This window comes from Schistocerca nitens, chromosome 5, assembly GCF_023898315.1.
Source record: "Schistocerca nitens isolate TAMUIC-IGC-003100 chromosome 5, iqSchNite1.1, whole genome shotgun sequence".
NCBI lineage: Eukaryota > Metazoa > Arthropoda > Insecta > Orthoptera > Acrididae > Schistocerca > Schistocerca nitens.
In genome coordinates, this window is record NC_064618.1 from 732183116 (window position 1) to 732203105 (window position 19990).

The 19990-nt window shown below is 45.8% G+C and overlaps 1 protein-coding gene across 5 annotated transcripts in view; it reads right to left on the minus strand.

Annotated features, from left to right (window-relative positions):
• The window catches only part of LOC126259326 (condensin-2 complex subunit G2-like), a 306542-nt gene that overhangs the window by 113671 nt on the left and 172881 nt on the right, over positions 1–19990 (minus strand). For all 5 annotated transcript variants that reach the window (XM_049956017.1, XM_049956015.1, XM_049956013.1 and 2 more), the window contains exon 12: positions 8442–8811. In XM_049956017.1, coding sequence (XP_049811974.1) covers positions 8442–8811 — 370 coding nt within the window. The remainder of the gene's footprint in view (positions 1–8441; positions 8812–19990) is intronic.

Genomic DNA, 19990 nt, shown 5'->3' on the forward strand with positions numbered 1-19990 from the left:
AAAGAACACATTGACACCGGTGTGTCAGACCCACCATACTTGCTCCGGACACTGCGAGAGGGCTGTACAAGCAATGATCACACGCACGGCACAGCGGACACACCAGGAACCGCGGTGTTGGCCGTCGAATGGCGCTAGCTGCGTAGCATTTGTGCACCGCCGCCGTCAGTGTCAGCCAGTTTGCCGTGGAATACGGAGCTCCATCGCAGTCTTTAACACTGGTAGCATGCCGCGACAGCATGGACGTGAACCGTATGTGCAGTTGACGGACTTTGAGCGAGGGCGTATAGTGGGCATGCGGGAGGCCGGGTGGACGTACCGCCGAATTGCTCAACACGTGGGGCGTGAGGTCTCCACAGTACATCGATGTTGTCGCCAGTGGTCGGCGGAAGGTGCACGTGCCCGTCGACCTGGGACCGGACCGCAGCGACGCACGGATGCACGCCAAGACCGTAGGATCCTACGCAGTGCCGTAGGGGACCGCACCGCCACTTCCCAGCAAATTAGGGACACTGTTGCTCCTGGGGTATCGGCGAGGACCATTCGCAACCGTCTCCATGAAGCTGGGCTACGGTCCCGCACACCGTTAGGCCATCTTCCGCTCACGCCCCAACATCGTGCAGCCCGCCTCCAATGGTGTCGCGACAGGCGTGAATGGAGGGACGAATGGAGACGTGTCGTCTTCAGCGATGAGAGTCGCTTCTGCCTTGGTGCCAATGATGGTCGTATGCGTGTTTGGCGCCGTGCAGGTGAGCGCCATAATCAGGACTGCATACGACCGAGGCACACAGGGCCAACACCCGGCATCATGGTGTGGGGAGCGATCTCCTACACTGGCCGTACACCACTGGTGATCGTCGAGGGGACACTGAATAGTGCACGGTACATCCAAACCGTCATCGAACCCATCGTTCTACCATTCCTAGACCGGCAAGGGAACTTGCTGTTCCAACAGGACAATGCACGTCCGCATGTATCCCGTGCCACCCAACGTGCTCTAGAAGGTGTAAGTCAACTACCCTGGCCAGCAAGATCTCCAGATCTGTCCCCCATTGAGCATGTTTGGGACTGGATGAAGCGTCGTCTCACGCGGTCTGCACGTCCAGCACGAACACTGGTCCAACTGAGGCGGCAGGTGGAAATGGCATGGCAAGCCGTTCCACAGGACTACATCCAGCATCTCTACGATCGTCTCCATGGGAGAATAGAAGCCTGCATTGCTGCGAAAGGTGGATATACACTGTACTAGTGCCGACATTGTGCATGCTCTGTTGCCTGTGTCTATGTGCCTGTGGTTCTGTCAGTGTGATCATGTGATGTATCTGACCCCAGGAATGTGTCAATAAAGTTTCCCCTTCCTGGGACAATGAATTCACGGTGTTCTTATTTCAATTTCCAGGAGTGTATTTATCGTACATGTTTCACTTCCATACATGGCTACACTCCATACAAATTCTTTCAGAAATGACTTTCTGACACTTAAATCTATATTCAATGTTAACAAATTTCTACGGAATTCAAACTGATCTTTCCCGAGGTCGGCTTCTACTAGTTTTTCGATTCGTCTGTAAAGAATTCACGTTAGTATTTTGCAGCTGTGACTTATTAAACTGATAGTTCAGTAATTTTCACATCTGTCAACACCTGCTTTCTTTGGGATTGGAATTATTATAGTCTTCTTGAAGTCTGAGGGTATTTCACCTGTGTCATACATCTTGCTCACCAGATGGTAGAGTTTTGTCAGGACTAGCTCTCCCAAGGCTGTCAGTAGTTCTAATGGAATGTTGTCCACTCCCGGGGCCTTGTTTCAACTCAGGTCTTTCAGTGCTCTGTCAAACTCTTCATACCATTTCATCTCCATCTACATCCTCTTCCATTTCCATAATATTGTCCTCAAGTACATCACCCTTGTATAGACCCTCTATATCCATCTTTCTGTTATCAATGGATTAATCTGACCATAGTATAGACTGTTCCTTCCATGGGTCCATCTAACCTTACCTCTCTCTCCTACCTACATTATATGGTGCAGGTCATTACTCCCACAGATTCACCAGACCCAAGTATACATCATTCCTCCTATGGATCTGCCGACCCTTTTCCTCTCCTACACTTCATGCACTATTTGGGTCTGCCTCATCTTAGCTTCATCAGTTCCTACAACAATTTTACTATCTTTCCTCACTCTAAATGATCAGTTTCTCCCGTAATTAATTTCTGCTGACATTACCTGATTGCTCTCTATCTAAATATATTACTTATCTCTGGCACACCTCCCATGAGACCCACATTCATAACTTGTTGTCCCAAACTATATTCATAGTGCCCCTGCCCATTATACTCATTACTCGCGGCTTTGCTGTCGATTCCCATAAGAGTTCGGGCACCGTTTGTGCATCCGCACAGAAGAAGATGGTCAAATGGCCGGTGAGCCTTATATATATATATATATATATGAAGATGGTATCTGTTCTTTTGGACACGTCCATCACACACACGCCGTGTGTGTGATGTGTGCCTGCTTGTGTGAATGAACGTGTATGTTCTTCACTTGTGTGGCTATAGTGTCCATAGTTGCTTTATAATTCTTGCGGGTATTTTTGTTATTCACTGCAACTACAAAAACATAGCAAAAGTTGCCACACAGGCCGCTAAAAATGCCTGGCTGAAACACAAAATTAATTCTCTATATACAAAGAAACAGACATTAAACCAAGAATTATATGAAATTCACCTTCAGCTAGCACAAAAATTAAATAATTCGGCTATTTTTGCTACCATTGTGGAAAATGTCTAAAGCTGTATGCAGAGCCACAAACAAAATGCAACTAAAGCATAAAAAGGAAATTGAAAATCTCAAATTGCACCACACAAAACCCCATAACAACAAACACATTAACACACATCATTTCTATCCTAGGGTGGTCAATCTTACAGATACAACACTAGATGAAAATGAAAAACTGCTCTTAGAAAAAGGTCTAAAGCACAATGTTGACTCACCAGCAAATGAACAACGGATAGAAGATCTCATTATAGAATCTGAACATATTCTCACTATAGAAGAAAAAATGAAAACAGCAGTGTAAACACAGGGCTAACTATGGAGTTAATAAAAGAAGAAACTAAAATCAGAGCCACACAGATTAAAAAAGAAAACAATAATTTCAAAAATAATTGGGATGAAACAAAACTTAAAAATCTAAAGAAAAAACTGCAAGCAGAAAAGTCATTATAACAAAAGCTGATGAAGATCATAGTGTTGTCCTCATGAAAACAAAGGAATACATAGAAAAAAACAGAAGAATTCATCCGCAAAAACAACATAAAAAACTTAAAATGAAACTCAGCAAACAGATTTCAAACACATGTTAAAAACACACTCAAAAACATAAGAGTATACATTTACATAGAGACAGAAACAGAGATTTGTAAAAAAACTGTCAAGCCCCCAACATGTGATGTCAACCAAAGGTCCATAAAGAAAATTATCCAGTCCATCCAATACTAAATTTCAGAGCAGCTCCTACATACCTACTACAAAAACAAATGCAGTCACAGCTCACCCAGTGCTATAAACTAGAAAATGATAGAACAATCAAAATTACCTCTCAACTGGTAGAACATATAATAGACACCAAAATCCCTAGCACAGCAACACTACTCTCCTTTGATGTAGAAAGTATGTACAGTTGCATCCCCATTAATGTAATGATAAAAATAATTGAAGAAAACCTGAAGACACACAACCAACTACCTAATGAACACATAGATGAAACAATAAAATTACTACAGTTAATAATGCAACAAAATTATTTTGAATTCAATCAAGAATACTACATACTTGACCAATGGGTTCACGTATTTCAGGAACATTAGCCAAAATTTTCATGAATCATGTAGAAAAATTAATATTTGAAGACATAATAACAAAGAGAAGCTACAACGTCTACAGGTACGGGTACAGATACATGGACGACATAACACACATGGAAGAACCTAAAAAAAGAATACAGCAACGACACAACATAAATACTGTACACAAAAACATAAAGTTCACAACAGAAGAAGAACAGCAAGAAAACTCACTCAACTTTCTGGTCATAACCATAAGGAAAGACAATAATAAACACACATTTGATATATACAGAAAACCAACAAGTGACATTATCTTAAATGCAACCTCAAACCACCCACAGAACCACAGAGAAGCAGCAATCAGGTACATGTTAAACAGGCTGAACAGGATCCCCCTAAACACTTCTGATTATCAGAAAGAGCCAGCCATTGTAAAACAAATAGCGTTAAAAAATGGACACACAGAAACAATGGTAGATAAAAAAACTAAATAAAAAAATAAAGACACAAATAGGGGGGAAAAACAACAAAACTACACCAGCTCATACAAATTGCACTACAAGGACCTACCACAACAAATAGGCAACATGTTAAAAAAAAACAAGGCATAAACATTGCTTACAAAACAAACAACTCAATACAGAAGCACATCCCAAAACCGAAATCAAAACCAGACAGATACCAACAATCTGGTATCTATCAGCTCAGTTTCAGAGATTGTGGAAAGCTATACACTGGAATGAGTGGCAGGACATTCGACACAAGATATAAAAACACATCAGAGCATTAAATACAGCACAAACCATTCAACATTTGCAGATCATCTGAAACAAGAACACCATAGACCAAGCAATATTGAAACAGATGTGAATATCATAAAATCAGTAAAGACAGACACCTCCTCCCTTGCCAAGAAAATTTCCGCATACAAAAAGCATTAACACAAAATAAACAGTTGTTCAATGACCAAATATATATTGGAAACCAGACTCTATATAAAATAATTGATGAAATTACATGAAAAACAGAAGAGCCTTTTCCACTCTTCACCCCCTCCGACAACTGACAAACCCCCCCCAAGAAGAAAAAATAAATAAAAAAAAAATCACAATTTCCTTTCACTTCTTGCCCCACATCTTCTCCTGTAACTCACACTCCATCACACTGCTATACACTTATGTCCATTCATCATGGTTTCTCCCTCGCCTATACTGGGGAAGAAGAGGGGGGTGCGCGGGGGGGGGGGGGGGGGGGGGGAGAATCCTCAATCACTATCCCTACTCTTTACACAGTATTTAAATATACAGAAACATAATCAAACAGAATTACACAGATACAATAATAAATAAATAAAAAAGGTTGTAGGTCAAAGACAAAGTAGTGAAAAGGTTATGTTGGCAACACGACAAAACATAAACCACAACAAATACTTAGAACTATGAAAACAAATGGAATACAGTGGTGTGCATAAAGGTGTGTTGTGAAAAACATAATAATTGCATAGTGCTGCAGAGCAAAAGCAAGATATCAAGCAAAAATCACTGAAAGTACAAAACAACATATTCTTAACGAACTGTTCCTCGATTAGCAAATCAAAATGTAAATAATTTAATTACAGGCCACTGATGATGCTTCATCTCAATAAAGCAAAATGCATCTGGTGAAAAAAAATCATGCATTTTTGTAGTTGCAATGGAAATGAAGTCCCATGCTTCTTTGACAGAGCGTAGGAGAACGATGCGGGAGACCCGCACCGCTGTACTAGGCAAGGTCCAAATGGAGGTGGTTTGCCGATGCCTTCCTCCAACCATAATGGGGATGAATGATAATGATGATGATGATGATGATGAATAAGACACAAAAACTCCCAGTCATCTTGGGGCAGGTGAAAATCCCTAACCCCACTGGGAATCAAACCTGGGAACCCGAGAAAGCTACCGCGAGACCATAAGCTGCAGACATAGTAGTTGCAACGACAGAACAAAAATACCCTCAAGAATGTGTATGTGTGTTCATTTTCTGATGAAGGCTGTGGCTGAAAGCTAATGTGCAAATGTCTTTCAATTGTGCCTGTCTGCAACTTAAAGTATCATCTTTACAGTAAGTAGCAATCTATATTTTCCTTATATTGTTAATATTTCAAACAAATGTTTTATTTGTTATTGACAAATAATGAATAATAATTTTTATGTACATTCGTTATTCGTCATTTGAATGAATTTTGCCCAACTCTGATTGGCAACATGTATAAGCTACTACACGGATCTGTCATTATACTATAGACTTTCAAAACATTACCAGCATAAATTCTGTATGTAATAAATTAGCTTCTTCTCCATCACTGTTGTTTATATATCATTTCCTAGCAAGTAGTCTGAGATCTTGCCCCTGCACAAATAAAGAGCACTTTGCACTTTGATATTACTGATCTGTAGACAACTTTTGTTCTTCTACACTATATCATTCAATTAATGAACCTGGGCTGACACCCAAGATACAGTATCCATCTTGTATTTAAAGTGCACTGCACAATGCCTCCAGTGAAGAGCAATGTGAAACCGCTTTTCCTTATTTTGTACATGAAAATTCTCTGTTGTCTATATCTCTAGTCTTCCACAGTCATCTCAAGATATTTTGTTTCAAAACCATGGTTGGCAGCCCTCTTCTGAAGAGAATTCATTAGGTGGTCATGCGAGGTTTCGCACTCTACTGTTGATGAAATCCTGGAAACTGTTACCAGTGGTACACTACTTCACAGTTTGTCACAGGTACATCTAGTTTTACAGACAAAATCAACATTATTATAAAAATATATTAGCAACAGTGTCTGGTTTGGAAAAAGGCTTTCTTATCTACAAAGCATCCTGTTATTCCAACTCTTGTTTTCAACAATATTTTCGAGTTTAACCTCTCAAATTAATCTTTTCAAAATTCTGTGTTCCAAAAACTTGCAGACAGAAGATCTGTAAGTCTCTGTCATAAATATAACTCTTGCATGATAGTTTTGCAACCCAGATGCCAGACACTACAATTATAATCCAACAGGAACTACACAGCTACGTCATACATGATGAATCTCCACTTCATATCAGTTCCCTTTAATTTCAAAATTAAACATTGAAGAGTGCAGGATGGAAGTGGTATGGACATTGGTACACTTCTGTACATGTTACCACATGAAAGTCCCCTGCCACATTTTTCTGTCTGTATGTGAAGGCTAATCTTAGAACTACTGTAGGGATTTTGATACAGTTTTCACTAATAAACTGATTCACAAGAAAGGTTTGTGTACGTAATTGATTACCACTACAACAGACAAACCGTACAGCTGTAGATATTTAGTGTTAACTGCGTGCAGCTACAGCAGGTCACTAGTGGGATACTAAACATAATGCACAGAATGGAAACAGAGGGCAAAAGACTGATAGTAAGACTGAGGAGTAAGTGACTGAAGAAAATAGAAGAGAAAGCATGAAAAAAGAATGTAACACCAGACAAAAGTTGAGTGAGGGATAATGGGAGGACAAAAGAAAACAAAGAGCCCGGATAGAGATTGGAAATGTTTAAGTTGATGAAATAAAGTCCCATGAAGCACTGCTTACGCATCAAATTTCATTATAAGCCTCTTTTATTGAAAATCAGGTATTTGAAACAAACTACACTGGGAGCTACTGATGGGGTATTGGGTGCTTGCTTTCTGGTAGCATCAGTTAAGAGTAAATTTTTATGATTAATGCAGATGTATAATTCTTCCCAGATTTAGCACAAGGATCATGATACCTATTGTGTCTCTAATTGTTGGGACACAACTAAACACATTTTACTGACCATTCTCATAAGGACATAGACCTGGATGAAATACTGAAATATTGCAAACTGTTATGCCAAATATGATATGTTACTACTGTGATATCATTTGCCATAGCCTAGGCAAAATCCGACCTCACATAGATAAGTAACCATTATACACCTGGTTGCTATTAAAATGTAGCCAATCAGTAAGACAGCTAGCTACTTACATTAGAACTCAAGATTGTAACTGACGGACGATGTGACGCAATCACTAAGCAATGTGTCACTGTAGTGGGTATTTCCTGTACTGATGTTGGTCAACACAGTTTTAAGGAGTACACCACCACATTTTACAGCAGTGCATTTGAGGAAAATTTGATGATATCAGTTCGCTTCATGTATCTAGTTACGGTCTGGTTTGAAGCACTTTTAACTATGGATTGTTACAGAAAGTGATTTTACTTATTTTTGGAGTGTGCTGAAATTCACACTAAACAGTATGACTGATACAGTAAAGATAATATAATACTGTTCCCTGGAGCATTACAAAAATGAAAGGAAGCACACTGAGGACAGTGATATTGTGACGAAAATTAAATTAACAATGAAGATAAATTTTCCTAGTTAATGAGTCTATGAGACACACACATTGTCTTTATCAATAGCTTACATTAAAAAACAAGTAGAAACACACTATGATGATGTATGTATATTTCTTTTTCTGATTTTTTTGAAACACTTGGAAAATTGTGTGGCAAGTCATTACACTAAAAGAGCAACCATACACTTACCCAAACTTGAAACTGGGTCTGGCGAACTGATTCTTCTTTTTTTTGAAGCTGGAGCTTCTTTATTGTCCTTTGAAGTTTTGGGAGTAACGGTGGGCTTATCTTGCTCTGTGCCATTTGACACAGTTAGCTTTCCACTGAACTCTGACTTAACATATCTCAAAATATATGTCATTATAGAAAGTACTAACTGTACGCTTGACTCAAAGCTTAGTACAGATTTTGAATAGAAAAAGAATTTGCGACTTCCAATTGGGCTCAGCACTATCATATTCATTATCCTCTTCAGCGTAACTTCAGGACCTCTCTCGTACGGGTAGAAACTTTCAAACAATAACTTGACAATACGCTGAGCAACTGCTTGTTCATCTACCTGTAGAAATACAAAGGAAAGTTAAAATGGTATAGTATTAATGGAATTTTCTAAGCCAATTGTCTCACTGAACAGCATTTTGTACACTGAATAGCAACTAAATTATGAACAATTTAATATGGTATTTAACCTCCTTGTGCTTTTACAGTAAGATTTGTAATTGGCACCATACTGATGTATTTGTGAAATTTACTGATGAACCAAAACATAATGGTTATTGCCTACTATGAGACTCAAGACCGCCTGTGAAGTTGCAGGCAAATGGCACTGTGTAAAAAGTATATAAGTGGAGCAGAGATGAGTGGGGATTTATTCTAGCAACAATATGAGCCACAAATGGGGAAATCCATGGACATAAGTGACTTTGACAAAGGGTACAATGTCATGGCACCTAACATCTCACAAACGGGAAAGCTAGTTGGTTGTCGGGACGTTAAATCATTAGCATCTCTAAGAAAAGTCACTGAACTGTGATGTAACATGAGCAGGCATCAAGCTGTTGGACATCCGGATAATCACAGAATGTGGACTTATGATGTTTGCCCATTCTGTAAAGCAGAAAAGATGGTGATTTGTGGCAGATATGATGAAAGAGTACAATACTGGTGCAGGCAAAAATGCTTTGGAGCACTCCGTTCAGAGCATACTGCCAAATGTGGGACTTCGCATTAGAGGACCTCTACATGTTACCATGCTTCCCAAAGATGTCATCAATTACAACTGCAATGGGCACAGGATCATCGAGATTAGACTGTGAATCAATGGAACCTGTCACCTGCTCAGATGAATCATATTTCTTTTTACACCAGATCAATAGTTATGTCTGCATATGGCTTCATCCATGTGAACCGCTGTTCGAAACATGCATCATGACACACCTGCAGGTCAGTGGGGGCAGTGTTATGCTTTAGGGGACATTTAGCTGGGCTTCCATGGGATCTGTAGTAGTAATCAAAGACACAGTAACAGATGTGGATGCTCTCTGTGGAACTGCCAACTGCCTGCATTCCCTCATGCTTGATAACTGCAAGCTATATAACTGTCCGTGTCACACGGTCACAATCGCACAGCAGTGGTTTGAGGAGTATGACAGTGAACGCATGCTGACGTATTGGCAAACAAATTTTCCTGATTTGAACACACTTGAGACACTATCAGGCACAGCTCCACACCCACATGCCAACAGCCCATAACTTATGGGAACTGTGTGGCCTGTGAATAGACAATTGGTGCTACATACCTCCAGAAACATACGAAAAACTTGTCAAGCCGGTACCATGCAGATCGCTGCTGTCTTGCATTTCAGAGCTGGATTAACATACTATTAAGCAGCTGATCATAATGTTTGAGCTCATCAGGATATATATGCATATATATTATTCCAATTTCAGTACAATGGGTGGATTCAAGGTAAAATATTTCAGGAGCAATACTAAATAGCAACTTCCTCTCGGTATGTTTTAATCAATGATTCCTTCTTCCTGTGCATCAACTTCGAAAAGATTTTCTCTTTAATAGAGAGTTAGATACCTAGTTCATGGTTTTTGCCAAAGTTTTGTGCACATTAGTTTTGGAAGAACTACATTGCAACTAGATAATGCTACCAACAAACATAGCACACAATTTTATAAACTAGCTGTGTCATTTAGAATGAATAATTTCTGAATTAGCAAGCACTTTTTAGTGGCACGATATCCTCACTCATTCTTCACTGTCAAGTTTGTTTATTTTATTTTATTCCCCCCCCCCCCCCCCCTTTGCATGACACCACTTAATCAGGACAGCAGGACAGAGTCTATTCAGACTTCATTACGCCGGATGACATAGCCCCACTTTCATGTTCCCTGAAATAACACTTTTCCACAGTTTACAATATTTTTTATCAGTCCTTTCAAATTTCCTGTGTTAAAAATATTAATACACAACTGCTCTTGCATTAAAATAAGTACCATCAATCGAGTACCACTTTCTGCCCCCATCTCCCTAGCTCTGAAGTTGTACATTAATGATCTCTCATCAGTTACACTGCCAGAAGCAGAGTTCGTTTTGTTTGCAGATGACACAAGTATTGCAATAAATAGTACGTCAAGTGTAGTTCTAGAAAGATATGCTAATGATATTTTCATGGATATTAATAAATGGTTTACAGCCAACTCATTGACATTAAACTTCGAAAAGACTCACTATATGCAATTCAGAACCTGTAAGAGGTTTCCACCTAGCATATGCATAAAGTATAAAGAAGAGCAGATAGAAGAGGTTGACAGTCTTAAATTCCTGGGATTACAACTTGATAATTAATTCAGTTGGGAGGAGCACACCACAGAACTGCAGAAACGCCTTAACAAATCTGTATTTGCAATTCGAGTGTTAGCAGACATAGGCGACATAAAAATGAAAAAGCTTGCATACTTTGCCTACTTTCATTCCATAATGTCATATGGTATAACATTTTGGGGTAACTCTATGAGTCAAACAAACGTTTTCAGAATCCAAAAGCGTGTAATACGTATTATTTGTGGAGTAAATTCACGGACGTCCTGTAGAAACCTCTTCAAAGAACTGGGTATACTAACTACTGACTCTCAGTATATTTACTCCTTAATGAAATTTGTCCTAAATAATATATCTTCTTTTTCCAACAAACAGCTCAGTTCATACATACAATACCAGTAACAAAAATGATCTGCACAAGGACTTAAAAGCACTTACTTTAGTTCAAAAAGGGGTCCACTACTCAGGAACTCTCATCTTCAATAATTTACCAGCAAACATAAAAAATTTAGTTACAAATAAAGATCAGTTTAAAAGGAGCCTGAAAGACTTACTAGTGGCCAACTCCTTCTACTCCATTGACGAATTTTTTAATAGAAACAAATGATGTATTGTATATATACTCATACTATTCTACTCCATTGACGAATTTTTTAATAGAAACTGTAGTAGCCACCAGAAAGATCGAGGGAGGCGCACATTGGCACGGCGCGTCACGGGCGGTAGTTGCCGCAAGTAGAGTCCCGTCCACCAGAGGGCACGCGGGAATTCGGACGCGACCTCTGCCGGCGTAACAACAAGAACAACAACAACAACTCCAGCAGCACGGGCCGTGCCCAGTCAGTCAACATCGGGCATGCCTAGGACACAGTCCCGGTCTACGCTAAGTGAAGTGCGACGTAAACGTGAACAGTGTTACTACACAATTGGCGACGAGTAGGGTCATTCTTTCGCGTGTTGCGTCGTTGTTCCGGTCTCGCAGTTTCTCCACGGCATGGAGGATTTGGTGCGAGTTTTGGTTGCGCAGCAGACGGAACTCATGGCCACCATGAAACAAGTGCTTCCGGCGTTGCTCTCCACGCCGTCTGCTCCGGCGCAGTTCCCTCCTCCCTTTCCCCCGTATGAAGAGACGGCGGAGGATTGGGACGCATATGAACATCGCCTTTGGCAGCATTTCCAGGCGTTTCATGTTGCCGATGCGGAGGTATGTCGTGCTCTCTTCTTGTCTTGGATATCTCCCTCGCTGTATCAAGTTTTGCGGCAGCTAGCGCCGTTGCAGGAACCCTCGTCCTTGTCTTTTGACGCATTGTGTTCGTTGCTGTCTTCATATTATCGCCACCGCACGCATGTTGTGGCGGCTAGGGTCGAGTTCTATCAATGCAAGAAACAGCCCCATCAGTCTTACCGGGCGTGGGCCGCTACCCTGCATGGTCTTAGTCGCAAGTGTCATTTTGTCACGGAGCAGTCGCGAGAGTCGTATGCCCACGTTATGGTACGCGACGTCATTGTTCGTTCGGCCCCTGATAGGGAGGTCCGGCAACGGGCCCTGCAGTTAGAAGACCCTTCCCTCGAGGAAGTTCTGTCTATTGCTCAATCGTATGAAGTCTCTCACGCGGCAGGTCAACAGCTGGAAGCGTGGTGCGACGTCGCGGAGGTTCAGGGTGGCGCGGCCGCGTCCACTGTGTCCGGGGTGGACGACGTGCGAGCGGTACAATCCGGCCGTTACGGCCGCTCCCGCACGGCGCGTAAACAGAATTCCGGCCGCCGGCCCCTGTTGCCGTCCTGTGCGTCGTGCTATATACATCACGATCGGTCAGAGTGCCCCCAGCGTTGGGCCATTTGTCGCAAATGTAATAAAAAAGGTCACATTGCTAAAGTTTGCCACTCAGCCTCAAAAGCATCGAAGGAAGCAAGTACAGAGGACATGGACGTTGACATTCAGGAAGTTTCATCGGGCCAGGCTCCCGACGCATCGGCCCACAAACTCTTTATCGAGGTGTCGGTTCGGTCGCGCCGGTTACAACTGCAAGTAGATATGGGCGCGGCAGTTTCGTTGTTGAATGCACAAACTTATTCCGACCTTGGATCGCCCCCGTTGGCGCCAGTTTACCGGCGTCTACGCGGTTATGGTAAACAGTTCATTCCCCTACTGGGTCAATTCACTACCGACGTGACTTACAAAGCAGTCACTCGGCCTATTACTTTTATTGTTGTCAGTGATGCGAGCTCCGCTAACCTTTTTGGCCTGGATGCCTTTCAAGCTTTCGGTTTTTCTATTGCTGACACCATACAGTTGGTCTCCGAAGACGTTCCCTATCACTCATTGGAATCTTTGATCTCAGACTTTCCAGATATTTTTGAGGAGGGCCTGGGGCGTGTTTCCGATTTTGAAGCTCACTTAACGTTGAAGGCGTCGGCTCGCCCGCGTTTTCTACGCGCGAGACAGATCCCCTTGGCTCTCCGCCCTCAGGTAAAGGAAGAGCTAGACCGGCTGACAGCCCTAGGGGTCGTTCTTCCCGTTTCTTCCAGTGAGTGGGCTTCGCCCCTCGTTATTGTCAAGAAGCCCTCAGGAAACTTACGTCTTTGTGGCGATTTCAAGGCCACCATCAATTCCCAGTTGGTGGTGGACACCTATCCTTTGCCTCGTGCTGATGAATTGTTCTCCGCCGTGGCGGGTGGCCAATATTTTTCGAAAATCGATCTGTCGGAGGCTTATCATCAGATACCTCTTGATGAGGACTCCAAACGGCTGGCGGTCGTCAACACCCCGTTTGGCCTTTACCAATTCCAGCGGTTGGCTTTTGGAATATCCAGTGCCCCGGCGATATTCCAGCGTTATCTTGAGCATGTCACGTCGACAATCCCTCATTGTATTAATTACCTGGATGACATAATTGTCACAGGCCGCAGCACGAAGGAACACTTGCACAACCTTCGCACCCTCTTTCTCAAATTCAGGTCTGTGGGCTTGCGTTGCAACCTGCAGAAGTCAACCTTCTTCCAACCGTCCATTGAGTATGTGGGCTACACCATATCTCGGCATGGCATACAGCCACTAGGAAGTTTGGTCCAAGGTATCGTCAACCTTCCTCGGCCCACTTCGCTGAAAGAGTTACAAGCTTTTTTAGGCAAGATAGCCTATTACCACCGGTTCATTCCCAGGGCTTCCACTATAGCCCACCCCCTGTACTGCCTTCTGCACAAGGGTGTTCCTTTTGATTGGTCGCCTGCATGCGAGCGAGCGTTCACCTCGTTGAAGGGCCTCCTCACTTCAGCCCCTTGTTTGGCTACTTTTGATCCCCGTAAGCCGTTGGTCCTGGCTACAGATGCTTCGCAGTATGGGGTGGGGGCGTTCCTGGCCCATCGCAACGCGGACGGTTCCGAGCAACCACTAGCGTTTGCGTCTAAAACGCTTAGTCCCGCGCAGGCCCATTACTCCCAGGTGGAAAAAGAGGCTTTGGCCATTGTCTACGCTGTTACCAAGTTTCACCCTTTCTTGTACGGCACGAAGTTTCAGTTAATCACTGACCATAAGCCGTTAATATCGTTATTTGGCCCCGCCTCTCAGATTCCGGATAGGGCGGCCCACAGACTACAGCGCTGGGCCTTGTTCCTCTCTAAGTACCATTATGACATACATTTTCGCCCTACAGGACAGCATGCCAACGCCGACGCTCTTTCCCGTCTTCCGGTGGGCCCGGATCCTACGTTCGATCGAGAGGAGATTATGTGTTTTCATTTGGATGTGGCATCCCGCCAAGCAGTTGATGGCTTTCCGATCACTAGTTCTCGAGTCGCCAGGGAAACGGCGGCTGACCCGGTTCTCCGGCAAGTAGTTCGCCTCATTCAGCAGGGGTGGTCCTCCCGCCCTCCGGGCCGGGCCTCGGACCCTCTTCGTAATTATTTTCTTCTACGAGACCGCCTCTCGGTCTTGGAAGGAGTTCTCCTTCTGGCTACCGATGATACAGCTCCCCGCGTGGTTGTTCCTGCAGGTTTACGAAGGGAGGTCCTCACGTTATTACATGCGGGGCACTGGGGTGTTTCCCGTACTAAAACCTTGGCTCGCAGACATGTGTACTGGCCCGGTATTGACAGAGAAATTGAGCACTTGGTGGCCGCCTGTTCCCAGTGTGCGAGCCAACAAGCATCTCCCAGGGCAGCGTTCTCTTCATGGCCGCCGGCAACCCAAGCATGGGAACGTGTTCACATCGATTTTGCGGGCCCGTTTCTCAATGGCTTTTGGCTCATTGTCATTGATGCTTATTCCCGATTCCCATATGTGGTTCGCTGCTCCTCAACCACTTCAGAAGTTGCAATCCAGGCACTAGCAAAAATCTTTTCTGTGGAAGGTCTGCCAATCACCCTGGTCTCAGACAATGGACCGCAGTTTATTTCGCAGACCTTCCAGGATTTTTGTAGGCGCTTCGGTATTCGGCACGTTTGCTCTCCCCCCTTCCATCCACAATCGAATGGGGAAGCCAAGCGCATGGTGCGCACATTTAAGACACAGATGAAAAAGTATGTGCACGAATTTCCTGCAGAGGAAGCCTTGACGTTTTTCTTGACGGCATACCGGACCACACCAACGGGCGACCGCAGCCCCGCAGAGCTCCTCCATGGGCGTCAACCTAGGACTCTGCTGCACCTCCTCCGGCCTGGTCCTCGCCAGTCTTCACAAAACGAAGTAGCTGGCTTTCCACTGGGTATGTCGGTCTGGGCCCGTGGGTTTGGTCGCAATCCACGTTGGATACCGGCGGTGGTCCTGCGCCGAAATGGCCGCCGGCTCTATACCTTGCAGGCGGGGGATTGGGTGGTACGTCGTCACCAAAATCAGCTACGTCCACGTTCGGGCACCCACCCTCCGACTTCTCGGACACCGGCTTCCCCATTGCCGGCACCTGTATTGGTTTCACAGGGGACGTTACCTCCTCTCCCCGCTGTGACTCTGCCGCACTGCGATGGTTCTCGGCCTTGGCAGCCTCCAGTAGCTCCAGCACCGGCATCGCCATCATTTGAGATGCCCCAGCGAGAGCCGGCCCCCCTAGCAGGTTCGGTTTCTCAGGGGGCTAGTTCACCTGTGGTTGTCCCTTCCCCTTCGTCCCCACCACTGGGTCTTGCCCCTCCCGAGGTGGAACGGGATCCGGAGTTCGACAGCTTGTCACCCGTTCTGTCCCGAGCTCCGGTTGTGGGACGACGGGGGCCTCTTCGTGTGGGTCACTTCCAGCCGTATTCGAAGGTTCCAGCTCGAGGGTTGGCAGATCCCCTCGACTCGGGCCATCCAATGGATGTGGAGGTCATCGCTCCTGCCCGACGCTCCACCTTCCGACGCAGTGGATCACAGTGGCTTCACCCCCCGAAGGAGGAGGAGTGCAGTAGCCACCAGAAAGATCGCGGGAGGCGCACATTGGCACGGCGCGTCACGGGCGGTAGTTGCCGCAAGTAGAGTCCCGTCCACCAGAGGGCACGCGGGAATTCGGACGCGACCTCTGCCGGCGTAACAACAAGAACAACAACAACAACTCCAGCAGCACGGGCCGTGCCCAGTCAGTCAACATCGGGCATGCCTAGGACACAGTCCCGGTCTACGCTAAGTGAAGTGCGACGTAAACGTGAACAGTGTTACTACACAATTGGCGACGAGTAGGGTCATTCTTTCGCGTGTTGCGTCGTTGTTCCGGTCTCGCAGTTTCTCCACGGCATGGAGGATTTGGTGCGAGTTTTGGTTGCGCAGCAGACGGAACTCATGGCCACCATGAAACAAGTGCTTCCGGCGTTGCTCTCCACGCCGTCTGCTCCGGCGCAGTTCCCTCCTCCCTTTCCCCCGTATGAAGAGACGGCGGAGGATTGGGACGCATATGAACATCGCCTTTGGCAGCATTTCCAGGCGTTTCATGTTGCCGATGCGGAGGTATGTCGTGCTCTCTTCTTGTCTTGGATATCTCCCTCGCTGTATCAAGTTTTGCGGCAGCTAGCGCCGTTGCAGGAACCCTCGTCCTTGTCTTTTGACGCATTGTGTTCGTTGCTGTCTTCATATTATCGCCACCGCACGCATGTTGTGGCGGCTAGGGTCGAGTTCTATCAATGCAAGAAACAGCCCCATCAGTCTTACCGGGCGTGGGCCGCTACCCTGCATGGTCTTAGTCGCAAGTGTCATTTTGTCACGGAGCAGTCGCGAGAGTCGTATGCCCACGTTATGGTACGCGACGTCATTGTTCGTTCGGCCCCTGATAGGGAGGTCCGGCAACGGGCCCTGCAGTTAGAAGACCCTTCCCTCGAGGAAGTTCTGTCTATTGCTCAATCGTATGAAGTCTCTCACGCGGCAGGTCAACAGCTGGAAGCGTGGTGCGACGTCGCGGAGGTTCAGGGTGGCGCGGCCGCGTCCACTGTGTCCGGGGTGGACGACGTGCGAGCGGTACAATCCGGCCGTTACGGCCACTCCCGCACGGCGCGTAAACAGAATTCCGGCCGCCGGCCCCTGTTGCCGTCCTGTGCGTCGTGCTATATACATCACGATCGGTCAGAGTGCCCCCAGCGTTGGGCCATTTGTCGCAAATGTAATAAAAAAGGTCACATTGCTAAAGTTTGCCACTCAGCCTCAAAAGCATCGAAGGAAGCAAGTACAGAGGACATGGACGTTGACATTCAGGAAGTTTCATCGGGCCAGGCTCCCGACGCATCGGCCCACAAACTCTTTATCGAGGTGTCGGTTCGGTCGCGCCGGTTACAACTGCAAGTAGATATGGGCGCGGCAGTTTCGTTGTTGAATGCACAAACTTATTCCGACCTTGGATCGCCCCCGTTGGCGCCAGTTTACCGGCGTCTACGCGGTTATGGTAAACAGTTCATTCCCCTACTGGGTCAATTCACTACCGACGTGACTTACAAAGCAGTCACTCGGCCTATTACTTTTATTGTTGTCAGTGATGCGAGCTCCGCTAACCTTTTTGGCCTGGATGCCTTTCAAGCTTTCGGTTTTTCTATTGCTGACACCATACAGTTGGTCTCCGAAGACGTTCCCTATCACTCATTGGAATCTTTGATCTCAGACTTTCCAGATATTTTTGAGGAGGGCCTGGGGCGTGTTTCCGATTTTGAAGCTCACTTAACGTTGAAGGCGTCGGCTCGCCCGCGTTTTCTACGCGCGAGACAGATCCCCTTGGCTCTCCGCCCTCAGGTAAAGGAAGAGCTAGACCGGCTGACAGCCCTAGGGGTCGTTCTTCCCGTTTCTTCCAGTGAGTGGGCTTCGCCCCTCGTTATTGTCAAGAAGCCCTCAGGAAACTTACGTCTTTGTGGCGATTTCAAGGCCACCATCAATTCCCAGTTGGTGGTGGACACCTATCCTTTGCCTCGTGCTGATGAATTGTTCTCCGCCGTGGCGGGTGGCCAATATTTTTCGAAAATCGATCTGTCGGAGGCTTATCATCAGATACCTCTTGATGAGGACTCCAAACGGCTGGCGGTCGTCAACACCCCGTTTGGCCTTTACCAATTCCAGCGGTTGGCTTTTGGAATATCCAGTGCCCCGGCGATATTCCAGCGTTATCTTGAGCATGTCACGTCGACAATCCCTCATTGTATTAATTACCTGGATGACATAATTGTCACAGGCCGCAGCACGAAGGAACACTTGCACAACCTTCGCACCCTCTTTCTCAAATTCAGGTCTGTGGGCTTGCGTTGCAACCTGCAGAAGTCAACCTTCTTCCAACCGTCCATTGAGTATGTGGGCTACACCATATCTCGGCATGGCATACAGCCACTAGGAAGTTTGGTCCAAGGTATCGTCAACCTTCCTCGGCCCACTTCGCTGAAAGAGTTACAAGCTTTTTTAGGCAAGATAGCCTATTACCACCGGTTCATTCCCAGGGCTTCCACTATAGCCCACCCCCTGTACTGCCTTCTGCACAAGGGTGTTCCTTTTGATTGGTCGCCTGCATGCGAGCGAGCGTTCACCTCGTTGAAGGGCCTCCTCACTTCAGCCCCTTGTTTGGCTACTTTTGATCCCCGTAAGCCGTTGGTCCTGGCTACAGATGCTTCGCAGTATGGGGTGGGGGCGTTCCTGGCCCATCGCAACGCGGACGGTTCCGAGCAACCACTAGCGTTTGCGTCTAAAACGCTTAGTCCCGCGCAGGCCCATTACTCCCAGGTGGAAAAAGAGGCTTTGGCCATTGTCTACGCTGTTACCAAGTTTCACCCTTTCTTGTACGGCACGAAGTTTCAGTTAATCACTGACCATAAGCCGTTAATATCGTTATTTGGCCCCGCCTCTCAGATTCCGGATAGGGCGGCCCACAGACTACAGCGCTGGGCCTTGTTCCTCTCTAAGTACCATTATGACATACATTTTCGCCCTACAGGACAGCATGCCAACGCCGACGCTCTTTCCCGTCTTCCGGTGGGCCCGGATCCTACGTTCGATCGAGAGGAGATTATGTGTTTTCATTTGGATGTGGCATCCCGCCAAGCAGTTGATGGCTTTCCGATCACTAGTTCTCGAGTCGCCAGGGAAACGGCGGCTGACCCGGTTCTCCGGCAAGTAGTTCGCCTCATTCAGCAGGGGTGGTCCTCCCGCCCTCCGGGCCGGGCCTCGGACCCTCTTCGTAATTATTTTCTTCTACGAGACCGCCTCTCGGTCTTGGAAGGAGTTCTCCTTCTGGCTACCGATGATACAGCTCCCCGCGTGGTTGTTCCTGCAGGTTTACGAAGGGAGGTCCTCACGTTATTACATGCGGGGCACTGGGGTGTTTCCCGTACTAAAACCTTGGCTCGCAGACATGTGTACTGGCCCGGTATTGACAGAGAAATTGAGCACTTGGTGGCCGCCTGTTCCCAGTGTGCGAGCCAACAAGCATCTCCCAGGGCAGCGTTCTCTTCATGGCCGCCGGCAACCCAAGCATGGGAACGT